The 19,078-nt window shown below is 44.9% G+C and overlaps 1 protein-coding gene across 5 annotated transcripts in view; it reads right to left on the bottom strand.

The window, feature by feature from the left end:
- The window catches only part of DNAH8 (dynein axonemal heavy chain 8), a 411,047-nt gene that overhangs the window by 339,187 nt on the left and 52,782 nt on the right, over nt 1-19,078 (bottom strand). For all 5 annotated transcript variants that reach the window (XM_077282008.1, XM_077282010.1, XM_077282011.1 and 2 more), the window contains 2 exons: nt 15,271-15,460; nt 116-279 (listed from right to left, as the gene is read on the bottom strand). In XM_077282008.1, the coding sequence (XP_077138123.1) occupies nt 116-279; nt 15,271-15,460 (354 nt within the window). The remainder of the gene's footprint in view (nt 1-115; nt 280-15,270; nt 15,461-19,078) is intronic.

Genomic DNA, 19,078 nt, shown 5'->3' with positions numbered 1-19,078 from the left:
AAAAATGTTTCTAAATTGGTTAACATGGTCAGTATCTACCACTGACGGAATACAAGCATATTCTAAATAAAATGTTCCTCGCACTTTCCATGGATAGCTGCATGTCTGACATTACCTTCTGAATCTGGCTGAGCCACCCCATCAGAACCCCTTCACATCTGGTGACCATTGCTTCATCCGACACGGCTGCTCTTACACCTTCAAAGGACTGCAGGGTAGCAAAGTTGATGGATTGAACAGTATCGAGAGTCACTGCTCCCTCAATGGTTGTTTTCACTCCTAAGGAAAGAAAATGGATCTGTGAACCAATATTTTGTTAATATTAAGGATGTTGTTTTCTTGTTAAAGGGTTATCCCCCCACTTCCTCCCAAAAAAAGACAGGTTATCCCCTATCCATTCGTTTTAGCCTAGTGTGCATAGAAGGCAGATATGACCGGCATCAGGCCTACTGCATGTTTTTTCTTTTGTTCCATTTTTTATTAGGTGTCGTAAGTGTCCCGACCTCCTTCCTATCACCTTAGGAATGACACACCGTGCACTCCACAGTACTGTGTCACTCTGTGGGCCACAACAGAGCAAGTCACCCAGGCCCATTGCAGAGTCTCTACCGCTGCTCCCAGTGTCAAGTATTGATTGTAGCGCTGTCGACGTGACAATGCGGCAGTCAATCAATGAGATCAGAGCAGGGCATTTAATCTACACAGCCAGACAGCGCTGGACCAGGGGATGGTGAGTAAAAACGGTTTGTTCCTTTTTTTTTTTTTTTTTTTATAACAAACTGTGCAGGGGGCATCTCATATATTGATGATCCTTACTTGTTATTTCCCCTTAGTCGACAACTCCTTCCCTTTCAGTTTATTACTTCTCCTACCAGGCTGTGTGTGGCCTGCTATGCTTCTATAGAAAAACAAGAAGAGAGACATGCAAAAACGCAGGGATCACCCTATAAAGTTACAGAATTTATTAACGTCAGTTGACCATACACTACAAATATTAAAAACATTTAAAATCATAAGAACTGTAAGCAAATTGCACCCAGATAGATAAGCGGAAAACTCAAGCCACTTGCCCCTGAGGAAGTCACTTAGGTGACGATACGCGTTGGGTGGGCTGCATGGGTGCCGACTCTTGATCCTGGTCTCTCTGAACAAGCACTTACGAGTGTAGTATGTGAGCATGTCTATTGGGTATTTTCTTGACGATTGTCTGAAAAATGTCAAATTTGTCTGTTAAGGTACCGTCACACGTGACGTTGCAGCATCCTGGATAGCGATCTCGTTGTGTTTGACACGCAGGCGCGATCTGGATCCCGCTGTGATATCGCTGGTCGGAGCAAGAAGTCCAGAACTTTATTTTGTCGTCAGGTCGGCGTGTATCGTCATGTTTGACATCAAAAGCAACGATGTCAGCACTGTTTTACATAGAGCTAACAACCAGCGAGAACGATAAGTGAGTCGCCGTTACGTCACTGGATCGCTCCTGCGTCGTTCTGGAGCTGCTGTGTTTGACGTCTCTACAGCGACCTAAACAGCGACGCTCCAGCGATCTAGTTTAGGTCGGCTCGTTGTCTATATCGCCGCAGCGTCGCTGAGTGTGACGGTACCTTTAGACTACTCTCTGTCTGGTAGTTATCTGGATTGATAAGATACTGGGCGATTTGTACTTCCTATCTAGGACACTTAGGGCTGTTTGATCTGTCCTTTGGTGTTTTTTCCTTTTTGACATTAACTAATGCTTATATTGGGTACCAATCATCAGGTATACTAGACCAAGTAGAAATGGACTGCTTCTGATAGTGTTTATTATTATGGGTATTTCACAATAAATTGAGATATGTGACTTAGGGACTTCAGGAAATCAAGCGGACCCTTGCTTGAGTTTTTCCGCTATCTATCTGGGTGCAATTTGCTTACAGTTCTTGTGATTTTAAATGTTTTTAATATTTGTAGTGTATGGTCAACTGACGTAAATAAAATTCTGCAACTTTATAGGGTGATCCCTGTGTTTGTGCATGTCTCTTTTCTTGTTTTTCTATGGTTTGTATTTTTGACATGTGGCAGGTTGAACACTTAAATGATTATGTTTGATGGTGCCCTCTATTCTTAGTTTTCTGCTATGCTTCTATGTTGCTGTTTCCTGCACAATTTGCAGACTAGCATTGTTGGTGCCACTTGCTCCATTGGGGGGGGAAGCCTTCTGAGACCCGCCCCCACTACAATGGTTCCCCTAATCGATTTGGATATTTCTGGGATTCTCCCCCCGACATCCGTGTTGAGGGTGCTTGTGTAGCGCCCCCACTGCCGCAGGGCCGAGGGGTACCCGGTACCGGGCCTCTGAGTCTCTGCTCTGGGGTTGTCACGGTGGCTATGCCCGACCCGTGACCCTGCCGAGGGGCGTACAGTGATAGATATGATGGATGAAGTGAGTAGATGATGGTGGTGGTAAGGCTGTGGTGTGATGCAGTAAATAACGAGGACACCAGGTTGCAGTCTCTTTACCTCTTTACTGAAGATCTCTGGGTCCTCAGTCCGGAATCCGGATAACCAGGCTACGCAAGTCCGGCCGGTCCAATGGCACCTCCAGAGTTCTCTTAGCAGGTGGAAATCTGTGCCTTCCTTCTAGCGCTATGTGTTGCGGTCCTTCCCTGCTGTGCTTACAGAAAGTCCCCACAACTGTTGTGTCTGTTTCTTAAGTTCCCTCACAACTCGATTAGATGATGTTCTGCTAATCCTCCGTCCCTCCCTGGTGTTCTGGTTGGGACGGCACCCGTTTGACGGGTAGGCTCGGAGCTCTTCCGGGACCCTAGAGTCGCCCCTCTCCACAAGTTGCCCCCCAAGACTGCATAGGTGATTTAAGTTAGACAGCCCGCCTTAGACTGACTGCCCTGCCGCTGTTTAGAGTATTGCTTGAAGCTGGATGTTGAAATACCCTCTCGGCGTTCCGGCCACCGGTAGTGCGCCTCAGTAGGATGTTGCCTCGGTCTAACAGCACGACTCCTACTGGTATTCTCCTATTGCTTGATCTCGTTTCTCACTCAGCACAATCTATCTCGCTTCTGGTCCTTCCTTGGGCACCTGTTATGACCCCAATGGCGAGGGTCTCAGAGGAACGTGGAAGTCTGAGAATACAAAAATCCAGCTCATAGGGCAGTGGTAGCTGGGTTGACCATATATCTACTCCTAACGCCAACACTAGAAGTAGCCGGGGATCATTCCTACGTTGATTCTAGATGACACGCTCCAGCCGGAGAATCTAGCTACCCCTAGTAGAGGAAAACAAAAGACCTTTCTTGCCTCCAGAGAAGGGGACCCCAAAGCTGGATAGAAGCCCCCCACAAATAATAACGGTGAGGTAAGAGGAAATGACAAACACAGAAATGAACCAGGTTTAGCACAGAGAGGCCCGCTAACTGATAGCAGAATAAAGAAAGGTAACTTATATGGTCAACAAAAACCCTATCAAAATCCACACTGGAAATTCAAGAACCCCCAAACCGTCTAACGGTCCGGGGGGAGAACACCAGCCCCCCTAGAGCTTCCAGCAAAGGTCAGGATATATATTTGGAACAAGCTGGACAAAAATACAAAACCAAAACAAAATAGCAAAAAGCAAAAAGCGGACTTAGCTGATATAACTGGAACCAGGATAAGTAGACAAGAGCACAGCAGACTAGCTCTGATAACTACGTTGCCAGGCATAGAACTGAAGGTCCAGGGAGCTTAAATAGCAACACCCTTAACTAACGACCCAGGTGCGGATAAAAGGAATGACAGAAAAACCAGAGTCAAAAAACTAGTAACCACTAGAGGGAGCAAAAAGTAAATTCACAACAGTACCCCCCCCTTAGTGAGGGGTCACCGAACCCTCACCACGACCACCAGGGCGATCAGGATGAGCGGCATGAAAGGCACGAACTAAATCGGCCGCATGAACATCAGAGGCGACCACCCAGGAATTATCCTCCTGACCATAGCCCTTCCACTTGACCAGGTACTGAAGCCTCCGCCTGGAGAGGCGAGAATCCAAGATCTTCTCCACCACGTACTCCAACTCGCCCTCAACCAACACCGGAGCAGGAGGCTCAGCAGAAGGAACTATAGGCACAATGTACCGCCGCAACAAGGACCTATGAAATACATTGTGAATAGCAAACGACACAGGAAGATCCAGACGAAAAGATACAGGATTAAGGATTTCCAATATCTTGTAAGGCCCAATAAAACGAGGTTTAAATTTGGGAGAGGAGACCTTCATAGGAACAAAGCGGGAAGAAAGCCATACCAAATCCCCAACGCGTAGTCGGGGACCCACACCGCGGCGGCGGTTGGCAAAGCGCTGAGCCCTCTCCTGTGACAACTTCAAGTTGTCCACCACATGATTCCAGATCCGCTGCAACCTATCCACCACAGAATCCACCCCAGGACAGTCAGAAGGCTCCACATGACCCAAAGAAAAGCGAGGATGGAAACCAGAGTTGCAGAAAAAAGGCGAAACCAAGGTGGCGGAACTAGCCCGATTATTAAGGGCAAACTCAGCCAACGGCAAGAATGTCACCCAATCGTCCTGATCAGCAGAGACAAAACACCTCAAATAAGCCTCCAAAGTCTGATTGATTCGCTCCGTCTGTCCATTAGTCTGAGGATGGAAAGCAGACGAAAACGACAAATCAATGCCCATCCTACTACAAAAGGATCGCCAGAATCTGGAAACGAACTGGGATCCTCTGTCTGACACAATATTCTCAGGGATGCCGTGCAAACGAACCACGTTCTGGAAAAACACAGGAACCAGATCGGAAGAGGAAGGCAGCTTAGGCAAAGGAACCAAATGGACCATCTTTGAGAAGCGATCACATATCACCCAGATAACGGACATGCCCTGGGATAGCGGAAGATCAGAAATGAAATCCATGGAGATATGTGTCCAAGGTCTCTTCGGGACAGGCAAGGGCAAGAGCAAACCGCTGGCACGAGAACAGCAAGGCTTAGCTCGAGCACAAGTCCCACAGGACTGCACAAATGACCGCACATCCCTTGACAAGGAAGGCCACCAAAAGGACCTGGCCACCAGATCTCTGGTGCCAAAAATTCCCGGGTGACCTGCCAACACCGAGGAATGAACCTCGGAAATGACTCTGCTGGTCCACTTATCCGGGACAAACAGTCTGTCAGGTGGACAAGACTCAGGCCTATCAGCCTGAAATCTCTGCAACACACGTCGCAGATCCGGAGAAATAGCTGACAAGATAACTCCATCTTTAAGAATACCAACAGGATCAGCGACTCCAGGAGCATCAGGCACAAAGCTCCTAGAAAGAGCATCGGCCTTCACATTCTTTGAACCTGGTAAATACGAGACAACAAAATCAAAGCGGGAGAAAAACAATGACCAGCGGGCCTGTCTCGGATTAAGGCGTTTAGCAGACTCGAGATACATCAGATTTTTGTGATCAGTCAAGACCACCACACGATGCTTAGCACCCTCGAGCCAATGACGCCACTCCTCAAATGCCCATTTCATGGCCAACAACTCCCGATTGCCCACATCATAATTTCGCTCGGCAGGCGAAAACTTCCTAGAGAAAAAGGCACAAGGTTTCATAACAGAGCAACCAGGGCCTCTCTGCGACAAAACGGCCCCTGCTCCAATCTCTGAAGCATCCACCTCAACCTGAAAGGGAAGTGAGACATCGGGCTGGCACAAAACAGGCGCCGAAGTAAACCGGCGTTTCAACTCCTGGAAAGCCTCCACGGCAGCAGGAGCCCAGTTAGCTACATCGGAGCCCTTCTTGGTCATATCCGTCAAAGGTTTCACAATGCTAGAAAAATTAGCGATAAAACGACGGTAGAAGTTAGCGAAACCCAAGAACTTCTGTAGACTCTTAACTGACGAGGGCTGAGTCCAATCAAGAATAGCTCGGACCTTGACTGGGTCCATCTCCACAGCAGAAGGGGAAAAAATGAACCCCAAAAAGGGAACCTTCTGTACACCAAAGAGACACTTTGAGCCCTTGACAAACAATGAATTTTCACGCAAAATTTTAAAGACCAACCTGACCTGCTCCACATGCGAATCCCAATTATCAGAAAAAACCAAAATATCATCCAGATAAACAATCAAAAATTTATCCAGATACTTCCGGAAAATGTCATGCATAAAGGACTGAAAAACTGAAGGCGCATTGGAGAGCCCAAAAGGCATCACCAAGTACTCAAAATGACCTTCGGGCGTATTGAATGCGGTTTTCCATTCATCACCTTGCTTAATGCGCACAAGGTTGTACGCACCACGAAGATCTATCTTGGTGAACCACTTGGCACCTTTAATCCGGGCAAACAAGTCAGACAACAGCGGTAAAGGATACTGAAATTTGACAGTGATCTTATTTAAAAGCCGATAATCAATACAAGGTCTCAAAGATCCGTCCTTTTTTGCCACAAAAAAGAATCCCGCACCAAGAGGGGAAGAAGACGGACGAATATGTCCTTTCTCTAGAGACTCCTTGATATATGAACGCATAGCGGTATGTTCAGGTACCGACAGATTAAACAGTCTTCCCTTAGGAAATTTACTGCCTGGGATCAAATCTATAGCACAGTCACAGTCCCTATGAGGAGGCAGTGCACTGGACTCAGACTCACTGAAGACATCCTGATAATCAGACAAATACTCCGGAACTTCCGAAGGCGTAGAAGAAGCAATAGACACAGGCAGGGAATCCCCATGAATACCCCGACAGCCCCAACTTGAGACTGACATAGCCTTCCAGTCCAGGACTGGATTATGGGTCTGTAACCATGGCAGCCCTAAAACAACCAAATCATGCATTTTATGTAAAACCAGGAAACGTATCACCTCGCGGTGTTCAGGAGTCATGCACATGGTAACCTGTGTCCAATACTGCGGTTTATTTGCTGCCAATGGCGTAGCATCAATACCCCTAAGAGGAATAGGATTTTCTAATGGTTCAAGAGTAAAACCACAGCGCTTAGCAAATGAGAGATCCATGAGACTCAGGGCAGCACCTGAATCTACAAACGCCATGACAGGATAAGATGACAGTGAGCAAATCAAAGTTACAGACAGAATAAATTTAGGTTGCAAATTACCAACGGTGACAGGACTAACAACCTTAGCTATACGTTTAGAGCATGCTGAGATAATATGTGTAGAATCACCACAGTAGTAGCACAAGCCATTCCGGCGTCTATGAATTTTCCGCTCATTTCTAGTCAGGATTCTATCACATTGCATTAAATCAGGTGTCTGTTCAGACAACACCATGAGGGAATTTGCGATTTTTCTATCACATTGCACCGAATTAGGTGTCTGTTCAGACAACACCATGAGGGAATTTGCGGTTTTGCGCTCCCGCAACCGCCGGTCAATTTGAATAGCCAGTGCCATAGTATCATTCAGACCTGTGGGAATGGGAAAACCCACCATAACATTCTTAATGGCTTCAGAAAGGCCATTTCTAAAATTAGCGGCCAGTGCACACTCGTTCCAATGTGTCAGCACGGACCATTTCCGAAATTTTTGGCAGTACACTTCAGCCTCGTCCTGCCCCTGAGACATAGCCAGCAAGGCCTTTTCTGCCTGAATCTCAAGATTGGGTTCCTCATAAAGTAAACCGAGCGCCAGAAAAAACGCATTAATATCAGCCAATGCCGGATCTCCTGGCGCCAGCGAAAAAGCCCAATCCTGAGGGTCGCCCCGTAAGAACGAAATAACAATTTTTACTTGCTGAGCAGAGTCTCCAGATGAACAGGGTCTCAGGGACAAAAACAATTTACAATTATTCACAAAATTCCTAAACTTAAACCTGTCTCCGGAAAACAGTTCAGGAATCGGTATTTTAGGTTCTGACCTAGGATTTCTGATAACATAGTCTTGTATGCCCTGCACACGAGTAGCCAGCTGGTCCACACTTGTAATCAAGGTCTGGACATTCATGTCTGCAGCAAGCATAGCCACTCTGAGGTAAAGGGGAAGAAGAAAAAAAAAAACTCAGAATCTTCTTTCTTATAATCCCTCTTCTGCAATGCATTAAACATTTAATACTGGCCTGGCAAACTGTTATGACCCCAATGGCGAGGGTCTCAGAGGAACGTGGAAGTCTGAGAATACAAAAATCCAGCTCATAGGGCAGTGGTAGCTGGGTTGACCATATATCTACTCCTAACGCCAACACTAGAAGTAGCCGGGGATCATTCCTACGTTGATTCTAGATGACACGCTCCAGCCGGAGAATCTAGCTACCCCTAGTAGAGGAAAACAAAAGACCTTTCTTGCCTCCAGAGAAGGGGACCCCAAAGCTGGATAGAAGCCCCCCACAAATAATAACGGTGAGGTAAGAGGAAATGACAAACACAGAAATGAACCAGGTTTAGCACAGAGAGGCCCGCTAACTGATAGCAGAATAAAGAAAGGTAACTTATATGGTCAACAAAAACCCTATCAAAATCCACACTGGAAATTCAAGAACCCCCAAACCGTCTAACGGTCCGGGGGGAGAACACCAGCCCCCCTAGAGCTTCCAGCAAAGGTCAGGATATATATTTGGAACAAGCTGGACAAAAATACAAAACCAAAACAAAATAGCAAAAAGCGGACTTAGCTGATATAACTGGAACCAGGATAAGTAGACAAGAGCACAGCAGACTAGCTCTGATAACTACGTTGCCAGGCATAGAACTGAAGGTCCAGGGAGCTTAAATAGCAACACCCTTAACTAACGACCCAGGTGCGGATAAAAGGAATGACAGAAAAACCAGAGTCAAAAAACTAGTAACCACTAGAGGGAGCAAAAAGTAAATTCACAACAGGCACCGCCGCTATCCTGAGCAGGCACGGTCCCGTTACGTTCGTTCAAGTTGCCAAGCCTCTATCAGGATCCCACCCCTGACAGAGACCCTACTGTATCTTCCCCCACAACACCCTCTGCCACAAGGTGTTGCCTGGTTCCAACCCAGTCAGCTTTCTGATCTAACTTCCTTCCTGACCCCCAGTTTACCCACTATGGTGGGGATTGGCCTAGTGAATAGAACCCTTAGCTCCCCCCGGAGGCCCGACTGTGAAATGTATTGGTGTCTGTGATACCTGATCAGATGAACTCCTTCAGTGCCATCAGACGCACCATAGCTCCCCTTAGTGGCGGAGCCACAGTACTGCAACGACCAGGACTCTGGGGCGCTGCACTTGGTAGTGTGGAGGCACATTACTCCAGTCTCTGCCTTTTTTCACAGTTGGGAAGCAATCTTCATGCCACCTCCACAGCTTCCCTCCTTAACTCAGCAGGTGCCTAATTAGCTTAGGGCGTGTTGGAGGAAGAGTGCTTCAACATTGATAGCACCTCGTGTACTGTTTTGGTCAGATGATCAAGTGAAAAGCCTTTTGTTTTTGCTAATTGTGGCTCTATCTTCTTACCCTATGTCTTTTCCAAGACACCTGAGATCCCTCTCGGGTATTAGCCTCAGTTAGGTCCGTGATCAGTTCAAGAATGTCTACAATCCCAGATTGCTGCCAATGCTAGCTTTTCTGACCACAGGCCTTTTCAGCCCCCATCGTAGCTCCCTTCTTAGGAGCCAGGATATTTTTCCATAGATTCCCATTGTCATCTTCGAACATCCCACTTGATTGCCTAGCCTCCTCCTCCCAGACAGAATCCTCGGGGAACAAACTCTAAATCTGTAATAATTATAGGGGATAACTCAGGAGACTCTTTGCGTGGAACAAGACAACTACAGGACACAGTTTTATAAGTGGTAAAGTCTATATTAGAACATGGTGATTCAAACAGGTGCAGAGAGAAACTCAAGTCCACAACACTTGGTGCAAATATTAAAACGCAGCTTAGCAGTCTATAGGAAGCTTCAGAGGAAAATGCAATCACGCAGAAAGTCTATGAAGCACAATTATTCTTGAGGATACTTGACACGAATAAGTCCTTGCTTAGTCCAAAACACAGATAGATATGCTTATAAGGCAATTCAAATAATATCTTAGCTCAACCAGGGAGGCATGGTTAATAGTCTCAGGTTCTTGCAGAGCAGAAACAGCTTACATGTCCAGCAAATGCAGATGGAAGTAAACACGAGCAGCAGATGAAGGAGGATTACTGGAACTGGTGTATGCAGCAGGAACTCAGAGCAGAGTAGCAGGATAACCCCACAGGTTCACAGGAGCAGGTATATAGCCAGGGAGTCACCAGAGGTCAGGAGCTGGATGCAAGGCAGAATACTCTAGCACAGACTGAAGGCTGGGGTGGAGTTTTATAGCAGGAAGACACAGTGCACATGAGACCAAAGACGCCATCTTGGAAAAGGGCAGTAATGCACAAAAGGTAATAAAAAATGTTCAGAGTCCTGACAAAATCTGAGCACAAAGCCACGCTGGCCTCGGACATGCAGGACTTCAGTCAGTGAGTGGCACTCCCTATTTTATGTAGGAGTCCACCTCTTCGGCTCCTGGGAAGGTTTCTTCCAGTTGGCACCAGCTGCACAATAATCACTGGATGACCACAGGGACTCTGATCTCCTCCTCATCAGGGAATGGTAACATCCCATCAACCTTTTGCCCTCCTCTAGGTGATTTGACATCTTTTGTCTGGATGTCGATTTGGTCATCCCTTCCTCTCGTTGCAATCCTGAAATTGCTTTTCTATCCAGAACCCCCCACCTTGCCTCTACATCATGCGCCATCTTGCAGTGACTTGCACTCTCTCAAGGTGGAATTTTTTCAGTAGCATAGTCCTTTCTGAATCCTGCTTTTGCCGCCTCTTAAGTCAATAAGGCTTGTATAGCCAGGCCTACATCGTGACATCAGGGCCAGACAGCGCAGCCCCGCAGGGCTCCTCTAAGTTACTCCATGCCTCAATTCTTTATGACTTGGTCAGCACATTAGGCTGTTGAGGCATCTAGTTCAGACTTTGGGTAATCTACTCATTCTAATAGGCCCTTACTGGCATCTCTTCATATGAAGCAGTCTAGATACTATAATAATTGTTGCTACAGGGTGAAAGAGTGCACGTCTTCACGAAAACATTACATGCTCACAGCCATTTAGGCAATCCCAGAAGTTTTGCGCTCTTTGAAACTTTTCCTCTTCTCAATGAGACCATAAGTAGTTCTCCTGGTCTTGGTAGAGCTTTCATTTTAGGTGGAAAGTCACTGGCATATCTGCTTTAAGCCTGCTATGCTTAACTCTTCTAAAACCTCATCTTTGTGAGTGTCTTCCCATACCTAAAGCCTCCCCTAGAGTAGATGAGGACTTTTTTTTTTTTTATAGAGACTTGTTTACTCAGATGTATGATAGTTATGTCTGGAGAGGTATTTGTAAGGTACAGGATAAGTTTCCCTCCTAACGCCCAAGCAGAGTCTTAGCATCAGCTCCTCTGAGGGCTCTACCTCACCTATCCACCTTTTTTCCCGAAGGCATTCACACCCTCCAACCCAAAGAGTTTTTTTTCCCATTCCTGTCTCACAATGATTCCAAGGATTACTACTACCTGTTCTATGTACCCGAGCAGGATGAATCAAACCCAAACATGACCGAAAGAGGCTCAACAATTTGTGTTGTTTGAATATTTCCCTTATGATCTCTGCCAACTATTGTCAATGGAGCCAAGAGGGTTCATCTCTTTTGTGAACACCTGTGCCATGTATCGTCAAACTCTCACTGCCAGTTTTTATGAATCCTTGAAGATTTGTGATTGGATCCAGAAGTTTAGCCTCAGGACATCCAGGCAAATACTTTCTGGTTGTGACATTTAAAGAGGTTGTCCACTACTTTAACACTGATGACGTATCCTTAGGATAGGTCATCAATGTCTGATCGGCGGCAGTGACAGATGTCGAACCCCAACTAATCAGCTATCATCCGTGTCGGCGGTCGCCGTCTGGTAATACTTGTGGAGCTATTCTGTCTTCTGATAGTGGCCAAGGCTTGGTACTACACATCCGTGTACACAGATGTGTAGTATCCTGCGGCGGCCACTATTAAAAGATGGACAGGTCCGCAGGAGAGTATTTTCGGCTGATCAGCGGGGGTAATGTCAGACCCTGGCCGATCAGACATTGATGACCTATCCTAAAGTGCACAATCTCTTTAGTGAACCCTTTATAGTTATTACTGAGCGACACACAATAATAGTTTAGTCCTGATACTTAATCTATCATTGCTAAAATAACGATTTAGCATATTTTTAAATTGTACACGTAAAATTGTCTGCCAGGCACATCATCTGAAATTATTTGAGTCCTATTTATTAATCACACAATATGTTTTATTTTAGTATGGTTAATAGGAGAAGCTATTTCCTTCAGGCAATTGGTCCGGTAAATTATTTGTAATTCTCTACCTTTCTACAAAGTAAGAATTTATTATTGCAGATTGAAAATTTGCACATCAATTTTCTGCAATGAATTAAGATTGGTGGAAATCTTGTCTATGATACTGTATTACGCTGCAGATTTTCTGCACCCAAAATCACAAAAAAAATCATCAGTTAATAAGTCATATGTGAGGATTCCTGACGGGGGCATAATTTGCAATGAATGAAAAAAATCTGCTGCACGTTTAACCACAGAATTGAACTGAAATTGGGGCTCAAAAGTTTACCGCAGGTAAATTCTTGTGTGGTTTCTCCAAATATTTTGTTAGCAAAGTGTGGCTGAGATTTGGTCTAGATACTGTAATACCGTGTGGATTTTCCACCCAGACATTTCCTTAGAACTCACTATAAACATTTGTTTGATTTAGGATCAGGACAAGTTTTTGGCTTTTAAACAAGCTGCCCCATGTAAAACAGCCATATGATACAGTATATTTACAACTTTTTATTTTAAAGCTATGTGCACACGTTGCAGATTTTCCTGTGGATTTTTCTGCACTAAAAACCGCAGATCTTGGCAGAAAACACAGGTGCGGTTTTTGGTGCGTTTTTTTATGCGGTTTTTAGTGCGGTTTTTGATGCGTTTTTCCCTGCAGATTGTCTGTGTTTTTGACACAAATAAAGCTTGAACTGCAGTGGGAAAAAAAAAACCACATGATGTCATTTCCTTGTCCAATCCTGTGAAAACATCAAAATGAGATGCGCCAATTCCGGCACTTAACACCTCTCTTCCCACTCCCGTGTAGTGGTGGGATATGGGGTAATGAGGGGTTAATGCCACCTTGCTATTGTAAGGTGGCATTAAGCCCGGTTAATAATGGAGAGGCGTCAATAAGACACCTATCCATTATTAATCCTATTAAAAGGTTAAATAAATATATAGGGGGACCCCAAAAAAAATGACATAGGGTCCCCCTGTATCTTTAGGCCAGAAAGGTTAAGCAGACAGCTGTTGGCCAATATTTGTGGCCTGGGAAGGGGTTAAAATACCCATGGCTGTTCCCAGGCTAGGAATATTAGCCCACAGATGTCTGCGTAGCCTTTATGGCTCTAAACTACAGGGGGGCCCGAAAAAAAAAATTGCGTAGGGTCCCCCTATATTTTTAGGCCAGAAATGCTAGGCAGACAGCTGTGGGCCAATATTTTTGGCCTGGGAAGGGGTTAAAATACCCATGGCTGTTCCCAGGCCATGAATATTAATCCCACAGCTGTCTGCGTAGCCTTTCTGGCTCTCAAATATAGGGAGAGCCCCCCCCTAAAAGATGCGCCAATTCCAGCGCGTAGCCCCTCTCTTCCCACTCCCGGGTAGCGGTGGGATATGGGGTAATAAGGGGTTAATGTCACCTTGCTATTGTAAGGTGACATTAAGCCAGATTAATAATGGAGAGGCGTCAATAAGATGCCTATCCATTATTAATCCTATTAACGGGTTAAAAAAAACACAGACAATAGAAAAAAATATTTTAATGAAATAAAGACACCCACTTTTTGACAATTCCTTTATTATACGCTCAATCCATCTGAAGACCCTCGACCTGCAAAAGAAATAAAAAAACAAACCAAATTCATACTCCCTGGCCCTGTCCGCAGAAATCCAACGAGGGTCCCACGATGATCTGTCATGGAGAACAGACACATCCGGAGATGTGTCTGCTCTCCACGGCTGCAGCAACACACTGACAGGAGCTCCGGCTCCTGTCGGTGTGTAACTGCGCATGCGCGAGAGTTTACCGGCGTTCATTGACCCCGGTACTCTCGCTTTACGGCAGTGCTGCGTGGGAAAGTTCACACGCAGCTCTAATGCCGTAAATAGAGACGCCGGAGCCGCTGAACTCCGGTAAAGGACGCAATACACTGCTAGGAGCTTCGCTCCTGGTAGTGTATCGCCGGAGAGCAAGCGATCGGCGTGGGACACTCGGTATTGGATTCTGCGGACAGGGAGTATGGATTTGGTTTATTTTTTTTGGACTTTTTCCCTACGGGACCGAGGGCTTCGCGTACCAGTGTGCTGTATGGTGAGTATATACTCTAGTTATATGTTGTATGTAATGTCTGTCATGTATGTTACGTTTATTGTATGTGTATTGTATGTGTATGTGTTTGTGTTTTACTGACAATTGTGCTAAGCCGCCGGACACAGGGACAACTCTCCCATCCTAATATCGGATGGGAGTAGTAGTCCCATACGGCGACTCAGCACAATTGGGTGGCACTATCGTCGCATGGGGACACACACACACACACACACAGACAGACGCACACACACAGACTTCACATACATACACACACACACACATACATGCCTCCATGCTGACGGTCACACTCCGCCCACGCACTTCTGCCCACGCACTTCCGCCCGCTTCCCCGCACTTCCTGCTGCAGCGGTTTCTACACCCAAAACCGCAGAAAACCCGTAGATATTTTTTTCATCTGCGGGTTTTACTGCGGGTTTGACCATCACAATGGAGGTCTATGGGTGCAGAACCGCTGCAGTTCCGCAGAAAGAAGTGACATGCTGCGGAATATAAACCGCTGCTTTTCTGCGTGTTTTTTTCTGCAGCATGTGCACAGCGGTTTTTCGGTTTCCATAGGTTTACATGTAAATGTAAACGCAATGGAAACTGCAGCGGACCCGCAGTGGCAAAATCGCTGCGGTTCCGCGGTAAAAACCGCAACGTGTGAACATGGCCTAAGTGTTTTCTAAATGCAGCCGTCCAGCTGATGATTGTAACTCAGTGACAGCACTCCCACATATATCACACATTCATAGATATCACGTATTTACTTTTATATAAAATGTTCTTACAGTAAGGAAGTGTAAGTAAATCAGATAATATATGAAAACAACTAATCAATGGCTTATGAGGTAACTCACCTAATAAACAAGCCAAGTACTGCTCAATAGTCTCTTTAAATCGCTGTATCTCGCGCTCTCCGTGCCTCGTCTGTGTTAACTGTCCCCATTTGTCTAAAGCACTCATGGCCGGCAGAAACACCTTACGCAGTAAATCACTAACTGCAGAAAACAATCCTTCTGTGGCGTCCAGCACTGAGAAGTGCAGCTCCTAGATTTACAATATGGAATCTGAAGATGTAGGATCACATTTAAAATAACACATGGTACATATGAGAAACTCTTACAAAAGGCATAGGTTTTTAATATTAGACAGTGTAGGACCGTCCTGATCAGAGTTACCTTGTCGTTGTGGGATGGCTTTTATGCTATTTTTGATCAAAAACAGTATTACTGAAAACCTTGTGTTATTTCAACGTACTTTTTGCTTTTTATTTACTTAGTTACAGCACGGTTTTGCTAATTTTTTTCTTTTGTAGGTTTTATGTTTTGTGGCCAATGTAAACAAGCATTTAAGTTCTGCATGTGTACCAACTCAAGTCAAGCTAAATTTTTGTGTTTTTTTCCTTGTTTTATTGCAAGGGTGTGGCCTCCCTTTCCTGAGCTGGAAATTGTATTTAACCCCTTCACCCCCGAAGCTTTTTCCTTTTTTTTTTCGTTTTTCGCTCCCCTCCTTCCCAGAGCCATAACTTTTTTATTTTTCCGTCAATATGGCCATGTGAGGGCTTATTTTTTGCAGGACGAGATGTACTTTTGAACGATACCATTGGTTTTACCATGCCGTGTAACAGAAAACGAGAAAAAAATTCCAAGTGCGATGAAAATGCAAAAAAAGTGCAATCTCACACTAGTTTTTTGTTTGGCTTTTTTGCTAGGTTCACCAAATGCTAAAACTAACCTGCCATTATGATTCTCCAGATCATTACGAGTTCATGGACACCAAACATGTCTAGGTTCTCTTTTATCTAAGTGGTAAAAAAAAATTACCCCCCCCCAAAAAAAAATTGCGCCATTTTCCAATACCCGTAGCGTCTCCAATTTTCATGATCTGGGGTCGGGTGAGGGCTTATTTTTTGCGTGCCGAGCTGGCATTTTTAATTATACTATTTTGGTGTAGATACATTCTTTTGATCGCCCGTTATTGCATTTTAATGCAATGTTGCGGCGACCAAAAAAATGTAATTTTGGCATTTTTATTTTTTTTCTCGCTACGCCATTTAGCGATCAGGTTAATCCTTTGTTTTTATTGATAGATCGGGCGATTCTGAACGCGGCGATACCAAATATGTGTAGGTTTTTTTTTTTTTTTATTGTTTTATTTTGATTGGGGCGAAAGGGGGGTGATTTGAACTATATATATATATATATATATATATATATATATATATATATATATATATATATATATATATATATATATATATATATATATATATATATATATATACAGGTCCTTCTCAAAAAATTAGCATATAGTGTTAAATTTCATTATTTACCATAATGTAATGATTACAATTAAACTTTCATATATTATAGATTCATTATCCACCAACTGAAATTTGTCAGGTCTTTTATTGTTTTAATACTGATGATTTTGGCCTACAACTCCTGATAACCCAAAAAACCTGTCTCAATAAATTAGCATATTTCAACCGTCCAATCAAATAAAAGTGTTTTTTAATAACAAACAAAAAAACCATCAAATAATAATGTTCAGTTATGCACTCAATACTTGGTCGGGAATCCTTTGGCAGAAATGACTGCTTCAATGCGGCGTGGCATGGAGGCAATCAGCCTGTGACACTGCTGAGATGTTATGGAGGCCCAGGATGCTTCAATAGCGGCCTTAAGCTCATCCAGAGTGTTGGGTCTTGCGTCTCTCAACTTTCTCTTCACAATATCCCACAGATTCTCTATGGGGTTCAGGTCAGGAGAGTTGGCAGGCCAATTGAGCACAGTAATACCATGGTCAGTAAACCATTTACCAGTGGTTTTGGCACTGTGAGCAGGTGCCAGGAAGCATGAAGTGCTCCAAAATCTCCTGATAGCTAGCTGCATTGACCCTGCCCTTGATGAAACACAGTGGACCAACACCAGCAGCTGACATGGCACCCCACACCATCACTGACTGGGTACTTGACACTGGACTTCAGGCATTTTGGCATTTCCTTCTCCCCAGTCTTCCTCCAGACTCTGGCACCTTGATTTCCGAATAACATGCAAAATTTGCTTTCATCAGAAAAAAGTACTTGGGACCACTTAGCAACAGTCCAGTGCTGCTTCTCTGTAGCCCAGGTCAGGCGCTTCTGCCGCTGTTTATGGTTCAAAAGTGGCTTTACCTGGGGAATGCGGCACCTGTAGCCCATTTCCTGCACACGCCTGTGCACGGTGGCTCTGGATGTTTCCACACCAGACTCAGTCCACTGCTTCCTCAGGTTCCCCAAGGTCTGGAATCGGTCCTTCTCCACAATCTTCCTCAGGGACCGGTCACCTCTTCTCGTTGTACAGCGTTTTCTGCCACATTGTTTCCTTCCAACAGACTTACCATTGAGGGGCCTTGATACAGCACTCTGGGAACAGCCTATTTGTTGAGAAATTTCTTTCTGGGTCTTACCCTCTTGCTTGAGGGTGTCAATGATGGCCTTCTTGACATCTGTCAGGTCGCTAGTCTTACACATGATGGGGGTTTTGAGTAATGAACCAGGCAGGGAGTTTTTAAAAGCCTCAGGTATCTTTTGCATGTGTTTAGAGTTAATTAGTTGATTCAGAAGATTAGGGTAATAGGTCGTTTAGAGAACCTTTTCTTGATATGCTAATTTATTGAGACAGGTTTTTTGGGTTATCAGGAGTTGTAGGCCAAAATCATCAGTATTAAAACAATAAAAGACCTGACAAATTTCAGTTGGTGGATAATGAATCTATAATATATGAAAGTTTAATTGTAATCATTACATTATGGTAAATAATGAAATTTAACACTATATGCTAATTTTTTGAGAAGGACCTGTATATATTTAAAAAAAAAAATTTAAACACCTTTTTTTAATTTTGGTATGCTTCAATAGCCTCCATAGGAGGCTAGAAGCATGCACAACTCGATCGCCTCTGCTACATAGAGGTGAAGCACAGATCAACTCTATGTAGCAGAAATGCAGGGTTGCTTTGAACGCCGACCACAGGGTGGCGCTCAAAGCAATCGGCCATCAACAACCATAGAGGTCTCAAGGAGACCTCTGGTTGTTATGGCAATGCACCGATGACCCCCGATCATGTGAAGGGGGTCGGTGGTGCGAGTACTTCCGGCCGCGTGGGAGCGCTAGTTAAATGCCGCTGTCAGCGATTGACAGTGGCATTTAACTAGTTAATGGGCGCGGGCGGATCGTGATTCCGCTCGCGCTCATTGCGCGCACATGTCAGCTGTACAAAACAGCTGACATGTCACGGCTTTGAGGTGGGCTCACCGCCGGAGCCCACCTCAAAGCAGGGGGTTCTGCCAGCTGACGTACTAATCCATCTGCTGGCAGAAAGGGGTTAAAGCTTCCCCAGACTGTAGTTCTGCTGGTTAGGCCCAGTGTTTTTGTCTGCCCTTATTCACACACTGAGGTCAACTTTGTCACATGATAAGTAGTGTTGAGCGATACCGTCCGATACTTGAAAGTATCGGTATCGGAAAGTATCGGCCGATACCAGGAAAGTATCGGATCCAATCCGATACCGATACCCGATACCAATACAAGTCAATGGGACTCAAGTATCGGACGGTATTCCTGATGGTTCCCAGGGTCTGAAGGAGAGGAAACTCTCCTTCAGGCCCTGGGATCCATATTAA

Source organism: Ranitomeya variabilis, chromosome 2 (assembly GCF_051348905.1).
Source record: "Ranitomeya variabilis isolate aRanVar5 chromosome 2, aRanVar5.hap1, whole genome shotgun sequence".
Classification (NCBI taxonomy): domain Eukaryota; kingdom Metazoa; phylum Chordata; class Amphibia; order Anura; family Dendrobatidae; genus Ranitomeya; species Ranitomeya variabilis.
This window is presented reverse-complemented; position numbering and strand designations above follow the sequence as displayed.